Source organism: Rana temporaria, chromosome 1 (assembly GCF_905171775.1).
Source record: "Rana temporaria chromosome 1, aRanTem1.1, whole genome shotgun sequence".
NCBI lineage: Eukaryota > Metazoa > Chordata > Amphibia > Anura > Ranidae > Rana > Rana temporaria.
The window spans coordinates 538,482,773-538,505,263 of NC_053489.1; the positions used below are offsets into that span (position 1 = coordinate 538,482,773).

At 40.3% G+C, this 22,491-nt stretch overlaps 1 protein-coding gene across 2 annotated transcripts in view; it reads left to right on the forward strand.

Annotated features, from left to right (window-relative positions):
* The window catches only part of NPY5R (neuropeptide Y receptor Y5), a 128,154-nt gene extending 113,526 nt beyond the window's left edge, over positions 1-14,628 (forward strand). For both annotated transcript variants that reach the window (XM_040332685.1, XM_040332695.1), the window contains exon 2: positions 12,513-14,628. In XM_040332685.1, coding sequence (XP_040188619.1) covers positions 12,522-13,892 — 1,371 coding nt within the window. In that variant the 5' untranslated portion in view covers positions 12,513-12,521 and the 3' untranslated portion in view covers positions 13,893-14,628. The remainder of the gene's footprint in view (positions 1-12,512) is intronic.
* Positions 14,629-22,491: the final 7,863 nt, after the last annotated feature.

Below are 22,491 nucleotides of genomic sequence, written 5' to 3' on the forward strand. Positions count from 1 at the left end.
GGTCACAACCCTGTTGTTGACTAATAAAAGAGAAGATGTACACTGTAGAGGTCATACCTCTGCTCTCCTCACCTGTAAGCATACTGAAAAACCTTTGAGCCTGCAAAAAAACTATAGCATGAATTTGAGATGAGCAGGTATTGAACACACTCAGGAGTGTTAAATACCTGCAGTGGTCAAGAGCAACAAAGTGATAGCATTTCAGGACAGACTACCAAAAAGTTTGCCTCTTCTGTTACAGGCTGGGCTTTCTTTACAAGTGACCTGGTGGATCACTTTAGGCAGAGAGAACTCCATGGGTTGCTGCATGCTCAATACCAGGACCACTGTTTTTTTTAATAGGTTTGCAAATCACAGACAACAGTACATCGCTGTCCACACTCTGTTATAAATTGGTTGCATATATGGGTCCTTTTACTATTTTATGTTCACATATATTTAATGATTTCTAAAAACACAGTAGCCATAGAGTCTGTGTATTGGAATCTGTTTTATATACCTTTAATTATACTGTTAAGGCACTCCTAAGCATATGTAGCACTACCCCGCAGCGGGTAGTTTCCCTACTCCTGCACAGCCAGGCAACATGCATTCTCTGCTTGCATCCAAACACAGGAAGTCAGTCCCTTGGGTTTGTCCTAATGTTTTATAAGGGGTAACAACTTGGATGGGGTGAAGGGATATCCAACTTGATTTAAGGAACAAAAACCAGGAATAACTTCCTGCCTATGTACAAGGTCTTGAACTGTCCTCTTTCCGGAGACTGACAGTCTCTTAAGATAAAAATGCTAAATCTCATTAAGGTCTAGGGACTCTAAGTCCTTTAGAACGTAGCACAAAGTGCCAACTATAACAAATACTGAAATAACTATACCCAAAACTGGAATAACATCAAAGCAATGCTTGAGAAAACATTATATGAACACAAGGTGGTGAGATAATGGTGCAGCTTTCAAGCCAAAACCCAAACAATAACAGCAATTCAAATAATATATGGTAATTATTGCAAGAAATTTATTCCGGAGCCATTTACACAATAATTACCTAATTGAATTTCTATTTTTCATAGCAAATTCACAATGCCTGGGTAAATCCCATCTGGATTAAATGCAGATTTTTTTAGGACTGTTTAGCTCTGATACATTGTTAATTTCGAGCAACTGATAGAGTCACCTGCCAATCAACTGATTCATTACTTGACATGATATTCAACACAGACTCTTGTCAAATTCTGTTATCATCTTACTTTATTGTTCAGAAATCAAGAAAGTGAAGGGAATTAAATTGAATTATTTTACCCTGAATATTTTCTCTAATAAAGTTGCAAGATAGTCTGAGGTCTCATACACACAACCGTTTTCCTCGAAAGAATCTATCAAGAAACTTGGTGGCAGAGCTTTTTTGCCGAAGAAAACGGTCGTGTGTATGATTTTCATTGAGAAAACTGTTGTGGAACTCGATGAGAAAAAAGAGAACAAGTTCTCTTTTTCCTCGTCGGGAGTCTCAATTTCCTCGTCGTGTTCCTCGTCGGGCTGGTTTTTGACGAGAAACACGTTCGTGTGTATGCTTAGAAACACGCACATGTTCAGAAGGGTGGCGCCAGTGGAAGCAAAGTTCCCCTTTATAGTGCCGTCATACGTGTTTTACGTCACCGCGTTTGAGAACGACGAGATTTTGTCTTGACAGTGTGTACGCAAAGAAAGCTTGTCAAGATTCTCGACAAGCCTAACAAGCAAGCCATCTGACAAAAGTCAGATGGCTTGCTGTACACACGGTCGGACTAGGCACCATCGAACTTTTGTTGCCAAAAAGTTTGTCCGTTTGCAGAGTGAAATTTTGTCAGATGAAAAACAAAAAAGTTTGTCCGATGGAGCGTACACACGGTCGAATTTTTTGGAAAACTTGCTCATTTTGAAGTTTGTTGGCAAAAAGTCAGACCGTGTGTATCGGCCTTTAGTTGATCAAGCTGAAGTTAGAAGCTGATTGGCTACCATGCACAGCAGGTGCACCAACGAGTAGAGCTTTTTTTGGCACTATTGCGATTTTGTCTGTATAACGACCATCAATACTGGCTGTACTTTAGGTCAAAGCGTATGAATACTGGTTGTTTGTTTCTTTTGATAAAAGGAACTGTAATTGAGCAATATTTTGTTTGGGCAGGGAGGGTGCGAAGCCATAGGAGAAATAATCACGTCTAGGGCATGGTCACAGTGTATGAGCAGCATAAATCAACACAGGCTCAAAGAAAGAGCACATAAAAAGTAATTGTTTTCTTCTGTTCCCACTAAATGCTGTCTTGAAGTAGGTTGTGATGTTGCGTGTCACTGAACCACAGCACGTCACAATGCAATGCCTCAAAATGTAAAAGAAAGAAAAAGTAAACAGTGTGATGTGTTTAACATCATCTTACAGTAGATCTATCAAGCCTTTTTCTGTCCATAGTTTACTCATTATGCTCTGCATATGTTCTTTTACTCCCCTCCAGTTAACCACTTGCCGACCGCGCACCGCCGTTCTACGTCGGCAAGTTGGCTCTGCTGGGCGAGAGCACGTAGTATAATGTCCTCTCTCTCAGCCGCCACTAGGGGCGCCCGCGCGCCGCCGTAGGCGCGCGCTCGCCCCCGACTCCCGTGCGTGTGCCCGGCGGGCGCGATCGCCGCCGGGCACACGCGATCGCTCGTTACAGAGTGGGGACCGGGAGCTGTGTGTGTAAACACCCAGCTCCCGGTCCTGTCAGCGGGGGAAACGCTGATCTTCTGTTCATACAATGTATGAACAGAGGATCAGTGTTTCCCCTAGTGAGGCCACCCCCCCCCACAGTAAGAACACACAAGGGACATACTTAACCCCTTCCCCGCCCCCTAGTGTTAACCCCTTCACTGCCAGTGGCATTTTTATAGTAATCCAATGCATTTTTATAGCACTGATCGCTATAAAAATGCCAATGGTCCCAAAAATGTGTCAAAAGTGTCCGAAGTGTCCGCCATAATGTCGCAATACCAAAAAAAATCGCTGATCGCCGCCATTACTAGTAAAAAAAATATATTAATAAAAATGACATAAAAATACCCCCTATTTTGTAAACGCTATAACTTTTGCGCAAACCAATCAATAAACGCTTATTGCGATTTTTTTTTTTACGAAAAATAGGTAGAAGAATACGTATCGGCCTAAACTGAGGAAAAAAAATGTTTTTTTATATATTTTTGGGGGATATTTATTATAGCAAAAAGTAAAAAATATTCATTTTTTTCAAAATTGTCTCTCTATTTTTGTTTATAGCGCAAAAAATAAAAAACGCAGAGGTGATCAAATACCACCAAAAGAAAGCTCTATTTGTGGGGAAAAAAGGACGCCAATTTTGTTTGGGAGCCACGTCGCACGACCACGCAATTGTCTGTTAAAGCGACGCTGTCCCGAATCGCAAAAAGTACTCTGGTCTTTGGGCAGCAATATGGTCCGGGGGTTAAGTAGTTAAAGAAGACCAGGGTGCAACAAATTGTCCTATGCCTTAACCACTCATCAGCGTAAAGTACCCTGTATACCCATGAGTACTTCTTGGCCCTCTGATAGAAAAATTCATATAAATGCATATTTTTCTTGTAAGCTGTACTCAGTGAAAATCTTTATTCCAGGTGACAGGGACACTGCCTTGTCACTTCTACCATGACTGTGTAGTATTACTTCTTTCAATAAATTATAAAAAAAGAAGGGGATTTCCCCTATTTCAGCAAGATTTCCTTTTACTTCTTGTTGTTTTCTACAGGACAGGAAGTGAAGGTATTTCTCCCCAATGTGACACAGATGGCAAGATGGTCAATAATCCTCTACTCCATCCAAAACCTTAAAAAACTGTTGTACATTTAGGATGCTTCCCCCCATTCTGCCTTTTTTGCTCATAAAAGTGGAGCTCCAGACTCCTTAAAAAAAAATTAAGTTAGCAGCTACAACTACTGTAGCTGCTGACTTTTAATATCAGAACACTTACCTGTCTACGAATCCAGCGGTGTCTTTATCCCAGCCAATTTTTCAATCAACTCTCGGGTGCTGCCGCCACCATCTTGGGTAAGGGAAGCCGGCTGTGAAGCCTTGTAGCTTCACAGCCGGTTCCCTACTGCGCATACGTGAAGCGTGCTACACTTTATGAATGGCCTGGCAGCGGGGGAAGGAGGAGGGGGCCAAACTTCCAGTTGAGTTTTCCACTGCAAGCTCACCCAGAAGTGGGAGCAGGTACCTGTCAAAACCAGGTACCCAATCCCCCCGAAAGGTGCCAAATATGGCAGCGGAGGGGGGAGGAGACAAACAAGCGAAGTTTCCTCTTTAGCAACCTAATAAAAGTTTTAAATAAATAAACTGTTTTTAATAATACCTTTTTTTTAGTCCTAGAGACATCATTACTGGGTCTTTACTCTTGTGTATGTAATGTCGGAAGATTGTGGTTGGTGGTGGGGGGCTACCAGAGTACTATACAACTTCCTGAAATCTTTAGAACACTGCCTCAGTACTTAACTCAAGCTTACTCAGCCCTGGTGCAAGAAGTAAGTTGGCTCTTGGCAGGTGTTATGAAAATATTAACATGCCTAATGTATGGGTGTTAGTCTGGAAGAGTGGGAATTCCTAGGCAGAGCGTATGATGCTGAGCCTCCATTGACAGAACTTTAATCTAGTGAGTGAAAGGGGCAGTACAGGGACAGAAAGGCTAGGGATAAAGAAGCTAGATAATGATGGACACCCTCCATTGCAGAAATGAGGAAGGCTTTATCTAACTTGTTGCAGCTTCTAATGTTCACTTTCAGGAGCTCACAGTGTGCAGTGAAATCAGAGTAAGCAATTTTAGTAGTAATAGAGGAGCCCGTACAACTGTGTAAAGCTGGAATTTGGCTTTAAAGTATAAGTAAAGCCAAAACCTTTTTTGTTTTATGTAAAGAAGAATGTGAAGTAGTGTTAAATTCTTTCCACTGTGGAAATTCACCCTCTCTATTTGTCCTGATGACCATTGGCTTTGGTGCAAATAAGGATGAGAAATATATTTTAGAGTTTCCCAAAGAACTGGAAGTAAGGGGAAGTCTTCCAACACCTGTTCTTATGACAACTGACATACTTATTTGTGTCTTTGGGACAGAAAGTGGAGGGAAATCTCCCCAACAGGACACAAACAGCAAATAAAAGAAACTCACATTACCCACTTTATCCAAAACTAAATAAATGGCTTTACATTCCCTTTAAATATTTTTTAATTTGCTATATTTCAAATGTTGCCTATATTACCTAGTAAAATACATTGACCATATAGCCCATGTACAGTGCCTTGAAAAAGTATTCATACCCTTTGAAATTTTTCACATTTGATCATGTTATAACCAAAAGCGTAAATGTACTTTATTGAGTAAAGTACATTTATGTGATAGACACAAAGTGACACATAATTGTGAGATGAAAGGAAAATGATAAATGGTTTTCAATTTTTTTACAAATAAAGATCTGAAAAGTGTGGTGTGCATTTGTATTCAGCCCCCTTTACTCTGATACCCCCAACTAAAATCTAGTGGATCAAATCGCCTTCAGAAGTTACCTAATTAGTAAATAGAGTTCACCTGTGTACAATTCAATAGTATAAATACAGCTGTTCTGTGAAACCCTCAGGGGTTTGTTAGAGAACTCTAGTGAACAAACAGCATCACAAAGGCCAAGGAACATACCAGACAAGTCAGGGATCAACTTGTGGAGAAGTTTAAATCAGGGTTACACTATAAAAAAATATCCCAAGCTTTGAACATCTCACAGATCATTATTCAATCCATCATCTGATAATGGAAAGAGTATGGCACAACTACAAACCTACCAAGACATGACCATTCACCTAAACTGACAGGCTGGGCAAGGAGAGTATTAATCATAGAAGCAGCCAAGAGGCCCATGATAACTCTGGAGGAGCTGCAGAGATCCAAAGCTCAGGTAGGAGAATCTGTCCTCAGGACAACTATTAGTTGCGCACTCCACAAATCTGGCTTTTATGGAAGAATGGCAAGAAGAAAGTCATTGTTGAAAGAAAGACATAAGAAGTCCAGTTTACAGTTTGCGAGAAGCCATGTGGGGGACACAGCAAACATGTGGAAGAAGGTGCTCTGGTCAAATGGGACTACAATTTAACTTTTTGGCCTAAAAGCAAAACCATATGTGTGAAAGCACTGCAAATTAACCTGAACACACCATTCTCACTGTGAAACATGGTGGTGACAGCATTGTGTTTTAGGGATGCTTTTCTTCAACAGGGACAGAGAAGCTGGTCAGAGTTAATGGGAAGATGGATAGAGCCAAATACAGGGCACTCTTAGAAGAAAACCTGTTAGCGCATGCAAAAGACTTGAGAATGGGGCAGAGGTTCACCTTCCAGCAGGACAACAACCCTAGGCATACAGCCAGAGCTACAATGGAATGGTTAGATCAAAGTATATTCATGTGTTAGAATGGTACAGTCAAAGTCCAGACCTAAATCCAATTGAGAATATGTGGTAAGACTTGAAAATTGCTGTTCACAGACACTCTCAATCCAATCTGACAGAGCTTGAGCTATTTTGCAAAGAAGAATTGGCAAAAATGTCACTCTCTAGATGTGCAAAGCTGGTAGAGACATCCCCAAAAAGACTTGCAGCTGTAATTACAGCAAAAGGTGGTTCTACAAAGTATTGACTCAAAGGGGCTGAATACAAATGCACGCCACACTTTTCATATATCGATTTGTAAAAAAGTTTGAAAACCATTTATCATTTTCTTTCCACTTCACAATTATGTGCCACTTTGTGTTGGTCTATCACATTAATTCCCAATTAAATACATTTATATTTTTAGTTGTAACATGACACAATGTGGAAACTTTCAAGGGTTATGAATACATTTTCAAGGCACTGTATGTCTAGATTTTAGTCCCATCAATTTAAGCTGCTCTTACAGCTTTTAGGCATGATGATTAAAAAAAACAAACGTCTACAGGGAATACATTCTATTCGGTTCCTGATCTCCAAACTTAAATCACAGTGAGCTCTAAAAAAACATCAATGGAACCGTATTTGTCTGTTAATAAAATAATAATGGTCAGTGAGGATAGCTATTGGCTATTGTAACTCAGGCATAAAATCAATCATCTGTTTAACAGAGTATTTCTCTACAGTTGACCAGATTATACCTGAATATTTTTTTATTTTTCCTAATCTGCCACTAAGAACAGCCCTACCCAAAACTAAAATGATAGGGAGGGAATGGTGGTTTGAAACAACAGCCTGCTAGGTTCACACCTATGCATTTTGCAGAAACGCACTGCAGTCATTTTAAAAAGTATACATTTTTACATGCATTTTGTGAATGTTAGCTGAATGTAAAAAAAAAAAATGGCGTGGGTCCCCCCCAATCCATACCAGGCCTTTTGAGTCTGATTCGAATCTTGAGGTAAACCCAATTACAATAAAAAAAAATGGCATGCCCCCCAAAATCCATACCAGACCCTTATCCAAGCATGCAGCCCAGCAGGCCAGAAAAGGGGGCTCTGCCCCCCCAAAGCACCCCCCCATGTTGAGGGAATGTGGCTCTGCCCCCCCCAAAGCACCTTGCCCTAGTGTTGATGGGGACAAGGGCTTCTTCCCCACAACCCTGGCCAGTGGTTGGTCATTATTAAAGTCAGCTAAACATTTTCATTGGCAAGTCAGAAATAGCAGCTTCTAAAAAGGTGGGCATCTCACTGAGCTAAGGCTACACATTGGGGTTGATTTACTAAATGAAAATAGGCTGTACACTTTTCAAGGTAAATTTTCCTTAGGAAACAAGATGACACTCTACCAACCCCAACCATCCAATTGTACAATAAAAAAATATATATATTTTCCATGAATGTGATTGGGTATACTTGACGAAGTGACTTTTCATAACATTCACTAAGCTAAGTGAAAAATCCCTTGCAAAGTGAACAACCAATATGTCCTTAAAGTAACGCCATAACATGGAAAACAATACAAGCACTGGCGTGGTGTACAGTCCTTTGCTCTCATGTCTCTCGCTCTAGAACAGCCTTTCTCAACCTTTTTACCCTGGAAGAACCCTTAAAAAGAAACTTGACCTCTCAGAGAACCCTCAAAATAATTTCCTGATCTTCATATCATGGTACCTCAGTGTTATCTAAAAGGACGATAATTGCAGCATTTGATAGCTGCCTTCTGTTGCAAAACGATCAGGAAAAAAATTACTTAAATATACAAAAAACATAAAAATAATGTAAATGAATTTAAATAAATGACACTTAGAAACATGAAATTAAATATTAGAGGAATTATAACACAATTATTTTCACAGTGTCCATTTAAAAAAATATACAGCCCTAAATACAAAGCAACAAATACAGAATGTTGTGATTTCTGTCTCTCTCTTCAGCTTGCTTTGAAGAAGAACATAAACCAGACTGTGGTTTGACAAACAATTTCATGTTTTGCTCCTCTGTACTTTATTTTTTTCTCCAGGCATTTACAGAGTATTAATACAGTACATTATAAAAACCATGGTTCGCTGTGCTTATTTCTCCACAGCAAGATGCAGTGAGAAAAAAGTCCTTGGACATTTACTGGTACCATACTATCGTCTCATAAAATGAGATCAATAAGACTGAGTCCTACTGCACTATATACCAGAAAAGGTTTGCTTTTATGTGAGATTGAACTTTTACCCGAAGTGCTGAATGCTTCAAAACCAAACAATGTGCAGAACAAATCTTTTTTTTTCTTATTAAGGGCCAGATTCACATACATTTGCGGCCGTGTAACGTAACCCGTTTACGTTACACCGCCGCAAGTTACCAGTTTTAGTGCCCGATCCACAAAGCACTTACCTGGAAACTTGCGGCGGTGTATCGTAAATACGTCCGGCACAAGGCGGGCCAATTCAAATGGGCGTGTGCCATTTAAATTAGGCTCGCTCTCGCGCCGGACCTACTGCGCATGCTCGTTTCGCAATTCCCGTTGTGCTTTGCGTGCAGTGACGTCATTTTTTCGAACGGCGACGCGCATAGCGTAATTCCGTATTCCCGGACGGCTTACGCAAATGACGTTCATTTTTAAATTTCGACGCGGGAACGACAGCCATACTTTATACAGCAATACGATTGCTGTGTAAGGTTAAGGCACCAAAAACGACGACTAACTTTGCGACGGGAAACTAGACTAGCGGCGACGTAGCGAACGCGAAAATCTGTCGTGGATCGCCGTAACTCCTAATTTGCATACCCCACGCTGGTTTACGACGCGAACTCCCCCCAGCGGCGGCCGTGGTACTGCATCCTAAGATCCGACAGTGCAAAACAATTACACCTGTCGGATCTTATGGATATCTATGCGTAACTGATTCTATGAATCAGTCGTATAGATAGAAACAGAGATACGACAGCGTATCAGGAGATACGCCGTTGTATCTCTTTTGTGAATCTGGCCCTAAGTTCTTGTAGATTTGTTGTGCTGATTATCATTTATACTTTGATGTTTAGGTCCAGATCATGGGCTTTTAGTGAGGCAGTACCTTTCAAATGCTGCTTGATCTTGTCCTGTACTACCAATACATTTTTTGCAGCAACCAAGTAAAATTGGCACTGTAAAAAAAATGTATGTGAACTATGCACCAAAAAACTACTGTACCTGTGCAGGATTTCACTACAGAGCCTTAACCAGCAGTCTGCCCACAGGCTTTAAACTGTTCCTATAATTAATAAACCCCTTCATTCCTGTCCCAACAATCTTTACTTTGAAGAGTATTCAAGTGTTCAGATATTGCAAAGCTCTGCCTATTGTCAAGACTGAATTTCTGCTGCAGAAATCTTCACTTTTGGTCTCAAGCATTTGGGCCAACTTTATACCATTAAAACGTGCTCAGGTATCACATTCTTATGCACCAGATTATCCAGTCTGAAAATATGGCTACAACCATACAAGCAGGCTAAAGTTAGTATTAGATAGGTAAGAAAAATACTAGAGGGTTTGGGGTAATTGGCTTATCTGTTTGAGTTCAATTGACCAAGGTTAACCTCAACTTGGACATGAATCCCACTAAAGTCTGTGGGAATAGAGGGGGGGGTACCTTAATCCTGTTAAGGAATGGAGCCTGAAAGTGAAATTGGTGTGTTGACACAAGAACAATGACAGCTGAGTATCTCCGCCCTATTCTGTTATATTTTCCAAAACTATGGAATAGGTGGACCGACCTGAACATTGCATTCAATTTGCATCAAATCAGACAGGCCCTTGCACCACATAGTTGATGATAGATCTACAGGATATTGTACAATCAGATTGTACCGTGTATACTTTAAAGAAAAAAGTAAGAACGTGGGTGGATATAAAAAAGAAGTAGTATAGTAATGAGGGAGGTTTGGTCCAGAAAGGTAAAACACACCCTATTCTGTGTTGCAATAGGGTAGTGCATGATGTGATATAACATTTCCTGGAAGGTCACACGATCCTACAGAAAGTGATGGGCTCAGAAATGTTTAACAGAGATCTGCAGATTCAAAGCTGCCATGGACTAGATACATGAGAGATAAGCACATTGGGAAGGATTGGGCTGAAAATACATTAGAAAGACATTAGAAAAAGCTTCTATTTAGTATAAAACGTGAAGTTCTGCCTGAAAAGGGGAACTTAGCCTTTAAAATATTGCACCAGTTTCAGCACAGATGGGTACTGATAAGTCTGGACTGATGGGCACTGATGAGCCTGCTGTCATAAAAAGGACAATGTATATTTAACCAGACCTACAAATAAATTACAACATGGCATGGTATTGGAAAAAATTGTAAACAAGTTTACAACTTTCAGGGTTCAATAATGTAAAGGATTTAAACCAATCATATGAAAGGGAATATAACCAGACACTTATGCCGCGTACAGGTTCTGAAAAACAAAAACAAAAAAAATTCGAACATGCTGCATTTTTTAACGACGTTTTAAACTATTTCATTTTTTGGGTTGTAAAAAATGATCGTGTGTGGGCTAAAAGGACGTTAAAAACCTGCGCATGCTCAGAAGCAAGTTATGAGACGGGAGCGCTTGTTCTGGTAAAACTACCATTCATAATGGAGTAAGCACATTCATCACGCTGTAACAGACAGAAAAGCGCAAATCGTTTTTTACTAACACGTAATCAGCTAAAGCAGCCCCAAGGGTGGCGTCATCCGCATGGAACTTCCCCTTTATAGTGCTGTCGTACGTGTTGTTTGTCACCGCGCTTGCTAGAGCATTTTTTAAAAACGATTTTTTATTTTTATTTATTATAACGATGGTGTGTGGGCAACGTCGTTTTAATGATGAAGTTGGAAAAACTTTGTTTTTTCTACATGCCGAAAAACGTTGTCTTTTTTCATGCCGAAAAATGATCGCGTGTACGCGGCATTAGAAGTTCTCTCCTCACTAAAAATGACTGCGTAAGTACAGCATGGTTGCCAGCATATATCTATAGTATTCACATCAGAGAAAGTAAGGAAACATTTTCCAACCCAGTTTGTAACAATGAACCTCCTAATGGGATCATCATGGCCCATTGAGATTAATAATTAATTTTAACAAATTCTTGGGCATAAATAGTAATCCTGCACAATAAAGATGCAGAAACATTTCTCTATGACTGAAGTCCAGCCAGCCATGCCTCTAAAAACACAAGTGACTTATGCTTTAGGACACTTGCACACATCTTGGGGGGCTGGACTTAACTTAAACTGGAGCATACAAAATCTGGTTCAGCCCTGCATAGAAACCGATCAGCTTCCAGGTTTCATTGTCAAAGCTTAATTGAACAAGTTGAAATTAGAAGCTGATTGGCTACTATGAACAGCTGCACCAGATTTGGAGTGCTCCAGTATTAGTAAATCTCCTCCCCAATATCCAGTACAGCATGCAGGGATATCTCAGAGCTTTATGTGAATCTCAGAGTGTATAGTCTGTTCACTTCTGACCTAGGTACCCCCCACACATATAACCACACCATTCACTGTAGTTATTCATAAAGTATTACCAGTAATCAAATAGGCAATCTTAATTTAGGGTCCTGTGCTGGCTCTGTTCTTCCTGTAAAAACCTATCCATGGTTAATTTACAGTGAGCAGTCAAGTTCAACATCTTTTACAAAGTCATAATGTAACTGAGTCAGTAAAGGTCCAGTTCTTATGAATAATGCTGAGAATTCTTGCTTTTCAACCTTCCTTTCTTTTATCTGCCACAGCAATACTAGTTTTCTTGTTATTATTTAAATTAATTTTCTTTCCATCAAAAAAATATCACACAACACAATACTTCCCTATTTATTGAATGGAAGAATGCCAGTGATGCTTTAAAATAAATATAGTGTTTTTTTGTGTACATAAGTGTATATTTTTGTATGTTAAGCAAAAAATATACTGTTATTTTGGCATCAGCAGCTAAGCTAAGCTTTTAGAATGTTGCTACTTTTACACAGGTTTACTAATTGCTTTTCTTTGTATCTCAAAGCAGAGCTGTGAAATGGATTTTAACCTGAAAGACTTTAATAACAGAACAGACACAAAAGAAGAAAACAGCACATTGGATATAACAACCACCAATTTTCCTGCATGGGAGGATTATAACAGTAGCGTGGACGACATACGATACTTTCTAATTGGGCTGTACACCTTTGTAAGCCTGCTTGGATTTATGGGGAATCTCCTTATTCTCTTGGCTATTTTCAGAAAGCGCAAACAAAAGACAATAATCAACTACCTCATTGGAAACCTGGCCTTTTCAGATATTCTTGTTGTACTCTTTTGTTCTCCCTTTACATTGACATGCGTCTTACTTGACCAATGGATCTTCGGTGAAGTTATGTGTCATGTTGTGCCTTTTCTCCAATGTGTTTCTGTTCTCATTTCCACACTAATGCTTATGTCAATTGCCTTGGTAAGATACCATATGATTAAAAATCCACTATCTACCAATTTAACTGCCAACCATGGGTACTTTTTGATCGCTACTGTCTGGACTCTAGGCTTCACCATATGTTCTCCTTTGCCAGTTTTTCATAAAATCATAAATTTGAGGGAAGCATTCAACTTAGAGCCCCTGATGAATAGTTACCTATGCATTGAGTCATGGCCCTCTGATTCATACCGAATAGCTTTCACCATATCGTTATTGCTGGTACAGTACATATTGCCACTGTCCTGTTTAACCATAAGTCATACAAGTGTTTGCAGAAGCATAAGTTCAAGGTTACCAAACAGAGAAGTTAAGGTTGAAGAAAATGAGATGATTAATCTGACCCTTCAGCATCCTAAAACTAACAGGTCTGTTGTGGAAATCTGTAGTAGTAGTCGTAGGTGGAGCTACTCCTGTGTACGCAAACACCGAAAGCGCTACAGCAAAAAATCAGCAAGTGTTGTCCCAGCAATTCTGAGAAGACACCAAGAGAGTAATACTGGAGATATCCCAGAAACATCAACCACAGAAAGGAGTCATACTTTGCCCTCTAGTCTTCACACGTTACCTTCCAGTGTTTATTTACCTGGAGTACCCATATGTTTTGAAATGAAGCCAGAAGAGAACTCTGAATTAAGCAACATGAATTCTGTCTCAAAATCCATAACCCGAATAAAAAAAAGGTCTAGGCGTGTTTTCTGCAGGCTGACAGTATTGATCTTGGCTTTTGCTGTCAGTTGGATGCCACTTCACCTTTTTCACCTTGTAACTGATTTTAATGCCAACCTAATTTCCAATCGACATTTCAAATTAGTTTATTGCATCTGTCACTTGCTTGGTATGGTCTCATGTTGTCTAAATCCCATACTCTATGGATTTTTAAATGATGGTATAAAGGCAGATTTGATGTCTCTCATCCAGTGTTTCCATATATCATAGGCTGGAATCCAGCTGTTATTTTATTTGCTGTAAAACAAAGATGCAAAGAAATATCTACAGAGTTAGACACAAGTTGAACTGGATTGAAACTTAGCCATGTGCTAGTATAAATATCTACTACTTAACCACTAACTCAACTAATGTTATCATAGCATAAAATGTATATTTGCAGACAAGTTTACAGTGTGGCATATGATCTCCATGAGGTCATTTTCTATTCTTTTTACTAGTGTAAAAATGACATTCAGTATGTACAATACTTGTTTTGTTCCTTTTACATTTTATTTACTCGGTAACTATGTATGCTTTAATTTAAATTATGTTTTCTATGAATTACATTTATTAATGTAATTAACTATAAAATGATGCATCACATGTAAGTAAAGGTTTATTTAATAGGTTTTAAGACATTGTACAGGAAACTCATTTACGTCAGTGTTTATTGATTAATATAAATGTGTTTGCAGAAAAGAGATATTAGCTTTGAATTTGCAACCATTTTAAATAGTTTTTTTCTAATATTATTTTTTCTAAAACAGAATAATATTGTGCAAGTGTTATGTCAAACAGTGCATTGCTTGCAGAATCATTAGAACGTCTGGCATAATAGTTGTCCTTTAATGATTTTGATTCTTTTAATTTTTGCATACTACATATGCAGAGCTTTGCCATTCTGACAACATTTACTTTGTGGTTTTAGTGTTACTTAATATGAATAAAATGCTGTGATAATTTATTGTGTGTTGTATGTTGTCATTATTTCACATTAAGGAAATCACACAACATTCAAACAACAAAAACAACCCATGCTTTTACTTTTATCCATATACAGTAAATGTTTCATATTTTCTACTCAAAATTACAGTATGTGTAGGATTTGTTTATAACAATTTATCCCTCACTCCCATATACCAAGTGAAATTTTAAAACTGAGGGTGGACAACTTAGGGTGGACACCATAGTGTGGACAACTTACCTTAGTTAAAGGGGCTGTAAAGGTTTGTTTTTTATTTTCTATATAGGTTCCTTTAAAGTGGAGTTCCACCCATAAATATAACATTACATCAGTAGTTTTAAAAAAAATGTCATTGTTGTTGCTAGGCAGAATAGTTAATATTCCCTCTTCCTGCACCTAGGTGCTTAAGCTTCCTAACATACACAGCACAGACTCCTGGGAATGTAGTGGGTGTAACTTTCCAGGAGTCTGTGCACTCCCCAGTCTCGAAGAATCATGTGACTTGGACAGTACAGGTGCTGAAACCTGATCTGAAACCTATTACACTGCTTGTGCAGCACTGAGCATGTGCGAGATCTGCAAGGCTGAAATCCAGGAAGTCATACAGTCTGGCTTCATGATGCCCACACTTAAGATGGCCCCAGTCAATTTCTATTTTATAAAGTGTCTAAATGCTGCAACAACCTAACAAAACGGACCTTAGTTTACAGACTAACTTTACTAGAATACATTAACCACTTCGTTACCGGGCCTATTTTGGCACTGTTCTCCTTTATGTAAAAATCACAATTTTTTTGCTAGAAAATTAATCAGAACCCCCAAACATTATATATTTTTTTTAGCAGACACCCTAGGGAATAAAATGGCGGTCATTGCAACTTTTTTTCTCGCACGGTATTTGCGCAATAATTTTTCAAACGCCTTTTTTTAGGGAAAAAAACTGTTTCATGAATTAAAAAATAACAAAACAGTAAAGTTAGCCCAATTTTTTTGTATAATGTGAAAGACGATGTTACGCCGAGTAAATAGATACCTAACATGTCACGCTTTAAAATTGCGCACACTCATGGAATGGCGCCAAACTTCGGTACTTAAAAATCTCCATAGGCGACACTTTAAATTTTTTTACAGGTTACTTTTTTTGAGTTACAGAGTAGCTCTAGTGATAGAATTGTTGCACACGCTCTAACGCACGCAATGATACCTCACATGTGGGGTTTGAACGGTGTTTACATATGTGGGCGGGACTTGCATGCGCGTTCGCTTCTGCACGTGAGCGACCGGGACAGGGGCGTTTTAAAACATTTTTTTTATTATTTTATTTTATTTTTTTACTTCATTTTTTTATTTTTACACTTTTTTTGACTTTTTTTTTTTTTGATCACTTTTATTCCTATTACAAGGAATGTACACATCCCTTGTAATAGGAATCACTGTGACAGGTCCTCTTTATGGAGAGATGTGGGGTCAATAAGACCCCACATCTCTCCTACAGGCTTACAAGCATGAAATCGGTGAAAAACATTTCACCGATTACATGCCGACAGCCGCGATTGCGGCTTTGTTTACTTCCGGGTACCGGGCGTGACATCATAACGTCGCGCCCGGCCCTCTGACGGTCATAGAGATGACTGTGACCGTCTGGTCACCAGTCATCTCTATGGTTCAGCAACGCGCGCCGGCCGATTCGCTCTCCGGGCCCCCGATGGCACGGGAGAGCCCGGAGAAGCACCGGATGGCGGCAGGAGTGGGGGGACGTCCCCTCCCGCTGCCTAGAAGAACGATTGAGCGGCGGAACCGCCGCTTTGATCGTTCTTCTGGTGCACAGAATCGCCGGCTGAAGACAGAGATATCTGAATGATGCCTGCAGCTGCAGGCATCATTCAGATATCACCGCTCAAAGTCCATGACGTCCCAGGACGTCCTACGGATCTGAAGTGGTTAAGCTTGTGTATTACAGGGGTATTTATATTTAAAAAGAGAAATTGTGGCCGGAACTCCACTTTAAGCTAGTGCATTGTTGGTTCACTTACCTTATCCTTTGATTTCCCTTCTAAATGTTTTTTCTTAGTCTGAATTTCTCACTTCCTGTTTCTCCTTAGTAAACTTTTTTTTTTGGGAACAACTGCGCTAAGATGATGGGTTGAGATTGATAAGCAGCAATTAAATTGTGTATAAACAAATTAAGAACAAGTGAAAAAAGGGGGGATAATTGCGCTAAACTCAATTGTGCACCTGTATCAAATAAACATGTGACCAAGTGTGTGTGTAACAGGTGAATCTAAACTGGAGGTATAGATTCATCCATGGAATCAGGGGGGCGTGGCCACCTGTTCCTACTGAACACTAGTATGTGTAGACCCAGTGATCAAATAACACTGGGATGTGTAAATCGTGACTACAATAATTGCTATAGCAGAGTCAGGGGGCCGTGGTTGCCCGTCCCTCCTAAGCAGTGGTGGGTATGAGCCCAAAGTGCAATAACTTAAACAATATAACACAAATACTAAAACCGTGATAGCAATATTTGCTAGAAATTGATAAACCACAGAATTAATATTTTGTGAAAAAGTCCATAAAGTCCAAAATTGAAAAATTAGATAGATGAGAAGTCCATTTGGCAATGAAAACACCCGTGAAATTCCAGGAATGCTGTAACTAAGCACCAGATGTGAGTCCACCACCAATCGTGCAGCTGCTTACCAGAAATCAAGGTCCTGCCGGACCACTATCAACATATCTCTCAACCAGAGATTTATGGCAGTAGTAGATCCTCCACTTGCACTAGAACCCAGCCGTATCCAGCGATGGATATAGAAAACAACAAGACAGAGCTCCACATGGCATAAAATCCGGGTGATTTATTTAAAACAGCATAAAATGAATATGAATATACAACTCACATTTGTAGATAAAAAACCAGCAATTGGCCTGTAACGCCGGCCGGACGTGTCCAGGAACAACTGCCACTCGTTTGGAGAAATGAAGGGGATGGCGTCCACACGTCACTCACTCCACCCGACGCGTTTCGTGACAAGATCACTTCTTCTCGGGGTAATTGCTGTTTTTTTATCTACAAATGTAGTCAGCCAGAACAGCTTACTGAACAGCTTACTGAGGAGGAACAGGGAGTGAGAAATTCAGACAAAGAAAACAAAGAAAAAAAAAACATTTAGAAGGGAAATCGAAGGAAAAGTGAACCAACAATGCACTAGGTTAAAGGAACCTATTTAGAAAATAAAAAACAAACCTTTACAACCCCTTTAAGAGAAAGAGAGATGTTTAATGTTTCAGACTGGTAATCAGGGTTGGCTGCTGTTTAGTTACAGATCATGGTAAGAAAGAAGTCGTTTAAAAATGTGGGCTTGTTTGGCTGGGCTTCTCCTAAGTGTTACAGCAGTGCAATTCGTTTTGCACTCCTGTGATCTGTTTTCAGCAGAGAGCAGTCTAAAGTCGGCTCTCTGCTGATGTCACCAAGATCAGTCCAGACACCACGTAATCCCGGGAGTATGGATCCACCAGGTGCCTGGACTGATGGCAGTCTCAGCGAGCCACTGAAACGGACGCTCCCTGCCCTTTCACAGCTCAGCGCTCCAGTGAGTGCGGAGGAGAAGAGCAGGAAAGCTGCTGATTGACAGTCAGCAGCTCTCCTCTCAGGGTGCTGAGAGAACTGAGCCATCGGCGGTGTCCGATAGCTCGGTTCTCAGTGCAGAGACGCTGGACAGATGCTGCATCCACCTTGGTAAGTATGAATATGGGATAGAAGCCAAACCCATAATTCTCCTTTAAGCTGCATCTCAAGCACCTGTGAAAACATATATCCGCATGTGTTGGATAGGGATGGGCTTGATGTTTGTTTGTTTGTAGAACACACTAATAAATGGTGCGCTTGAGGTAAGTTGTCCGCCCTGGAGCGTCCCATAATGCCCTGTGAGATCGCATGATGGCTGCTGATTGGCCAAAGCATGAACATGACCTGCATGCTTTGCCCAATCACAGCGCGATGTACTGTGAAAGACATAATTGACCAAAGGCAGGGTGCCTTTGGCCATTCATGGCTCAGGGGCTAAGGCCACGCCCCACCCTATATAAGACTGTTGCTTACACGACGGCCGTATGTAGTGAATTAATTGAGATAAGGCAGGTAGTTAGTGTACTGTGCAATCAGTCAGTGTAGTATATACTGTATATTACAGTTCAGAATATATAGTGCAGTTCGTGTAGTATATATAATACAGTTCAGAGTATATAGTGCAGTCCGTGTAGTATAAATAATACAGTTCAGTGTATATAGTGCAGTCTGTATAATATATATAATACAGTGAAAAGTATATAGTGCAGTCCGTGTAGTATATATAATACAGTTCAGAGTATATAGTGCAGTCAGTTTAGTATATATAATAAAATTCATCGTATATAGTGTAGTATATATAATACAGTTCAGAGTATATACTGCAGTCAGTGTAGTATATATAATACAGTTCAGAGTATATAGGGCAGTCCATATAGTATATATACAGTAATACAGTTCAGAGTATATAGTGCAGTTCGTATAGTATATATAATACAGTTCATTACCACACTAAAAAGGGGCCTGTGGTCCCTGCCTGAAAAAGGAAGTTGCTAAGGCCTGGCTTAGCCTGTTTCAAGCCTAACCATGCGGTTGTAGGCTGTGCTAGGGAGCTCAAGCAAGTAGAGTGCTGAAGGAGCTGAGAAGTAATGGTCTGCAGTAAGAGTTGTTCTGGAGGAAGAGGGATCTGTAAATACCGGAGTGTATATAAGTTGTTCCAATTCTTTGTCCTCAAAGTTGTCCCAATGGATTGTTCTAAAATGTACTGGGCATCCCATGCTTCCTATACCATACCTCCCAACAGTCCCGGATTGGGCGGGACATTCCCACATCTTCACCTTTGTCCCGCGGTTCCACTGTGTAGGAAGTATTTCCCGCATCATTGTTTGCAGCCTCCATTAGCTGTGTGCTCACAGTTGAGCACTTTCACGTTAAGATACAGAAGCCCGACTTCTGTGTTATGAAGTGAAAGTAAAACCTCTCCCGTGCCTCCTACAGCAGCCTGCCTGCTCTGCACAGGGGACAAGTGCTGGCAGAGTGCAGCATGTTTAAGGACAGGAGAGGGGGAGAGAAGTGCTTGATGAGCTACAGCGTGATTTCCATTCTTCTACCTGGTCGGGATAGCTCTGGAGTTGACAATTCGTGCACTGAAAAGGAAGATTTTGCTGCAGTGGATGGAAGAGCCAGAAAGGTAACCATGGGGACGATGGTGGAGCTTTGGGGAGGGTAGGTGGGCTAAAGATTAGGGCAGAGCAGAGGAGTTGTGTTTGGGGGGTGCAGAGGTTATTGCTGAGGAGGGGTGTAGTAATAGCATGTGGATGGATGGACACTGTACCTAGTATACTCTGTAGGCAGCTCATCTCAGAACCCTGCACCCAGTATGTAGCTTACCCGAGAACCCTCCACCATGTATATAGTTAATTTCATAACCCTGCAACCAAAAATATAACTCACCCCAGAACCCTGCACTCTGTATATAGCTCATCTCAGAACCCTGCACCCCATATATAGCTCATTCCAGAACCCTGCACTCTGTACATAATGCACTCCAAAACCCTGCAACCTTTTATATATTTTTTTAAATTAATGTGTTGGGGTTTGTATGTATTCATGAGACTTTTGCTTGTGGAACAGTAAAAACAACATTTTTTATAGGTAAAAGGAAGCCCAAATTGTGTTTATTGACACCCCTTAAGCTCCTCCCACTGTCTAGAGTTCGACCATGCCCACATTTGCCAAGGTCACTTTCTTCCTCAAGTGTCCCTCATTCTGAAGTTCAAAAGTTGGGAGGTATGCTATACCCCATCCAAGTTCAATCCCCTCAATAAAACAAAAGAACAAAGCTAATGGACTGTTTATTGCCTTGGAGTGAATGAGGACTTGAATGCTGGGCTGGGCAGGGTGAAAGGTGGGCCACAACACTTAGCAGCTTACTGCTACATATATAATACAGTTCAGAGTATATAGTGCAGTCCGTGTAGTATATACTGTATAATACAGTTCAGAGTATATAGTGCAGTCCGTGTAGTATATACAGGGTATAATACATTGCAGAGTATATAGTGCAGTCAGTGTAGTATATATATATTACAGGAGAGAATATATAATGCAGTCAGTGTAGTATATATATAAAGTAATGAATGTGTTTTTCGCGCTACTATGAATAAATAGTAAAAGTGAAAATAACAGAAAAATTATAAAAACTCAAAAGCAGCAAAAACTAACCGTGTTCACCAAACACAAAATAAAATATAAATACAAAAGTGATCTTGCGCTAAAAAGTGATATCACAAAAAAGTAACGTCCTGTAAAGGAAAAAATCGTGCAACGAAAGTCCAAAATGATAATAAATGTTGGGTGAGCAGCAGTCAATATCAATGTCCCATAACTATATGTATAAAAAAAAGACTCTGCAATAGCTGTATCAGCTAGGGATGGACAAGTGATCCAGGAGTAATAAATACAATAAATTGGTCCCTTATAAAATATCCCTTATATAGGAAATTAAAGATGGGTGCTCCACACAGTGGTCTCCCAAAACTCTCACCTCAGTGTAGTTATAAATGTGCATGGATTAAGTATGGTCCAGCCTCGGGTTAAATGGTCTCCCAGTCCTCCCTTCTATTCTATCCAACTCCACAGTGAATGTAGCTGTAAGAAACCGCTGTTCCGCTGCACAATGTGGGGCATAGTAAGGGGGAAGGAGAGAGAAAATACCTCCAATGGTGTAGTATGTATAAAAGGTGGCAGCTTTATTAAACGCTTAATGGGTGGACTCTTACATGTAAACACTTTAAAAACAACAAAATCTTAAAAATCGTGGCGTTTCCAGCGCTTCCGTACGTCACTTCCTGGTCTGCGTCAGCCTCTTGCACTCCCTACGTGGTTACGTCACACTTTGTGACTTCTTCAGGGGACTTCTTAAGGTGAGAGTTTTGGGAGACCATTGTGGTCTCCCAAAACTCACAATTTATTGGATTTAATACTCCTGGATCGCTTGTCCATCCATATAGCTGATACAGCTATTGCAGAGTCTTTTTTATACATATAGTTATGGGACATTTATATTGACTGCTGCTCACCCACCATTTATTATAATTTTGGACTTTCGGTGCACGATTCTTTCCATTTACAGGACATTACTTTTTTGTGATATCACTTTTTAGTGCAAGATCAATTTTGTATTTATAGTGTAGTATATATAACACACTGCAGTTTATATAGTGCCCTTTGGGTCTGGTATAGATTTTAAGAGAAACTCCATACCAATTTTTTTTTAAAAACAGCGTAGGGTCCCCCCCAAAATCCATACCAGACCCATATCTGAGCTGATGGGAACAAGGGGACAAGGGTCTGTTGATGGGGGCAAGGGCCTCTTCCTGACAACCCTGGCCAGTGGTTGTTGGGGTCTGTGGGTGGGGGTTAATTGGAATCTGGAAGGAGCCCCAGATCCCCATCCCCCCTCCCCATGTGAATGGGTATCAGGTACTTTGTACCTCTACTTATTCACTAAAAAAAGTGTCAAAAAGTAAAAACCACAAGAGACAGTTTTTGACAATTCCTTTATTAACCACTTGGGATCTGCGCTATGGACGAAAGACGTCCACAGCGCGGCTCCCAAGTGCAGAGTGGACGTATTTGGACGTCCTGCTTGTTTACATTCCCTGTGCGCGCCGCTGGGGGCGCGCAGCGGGGAAACAACGTGCCCGGCGCATCGCTCGGGAGCCGATGCGTGTGCCTGGTGACCGCGATTTCCACTAGGTACCTGCGATCGGCGGTGACAGCAGGGACGA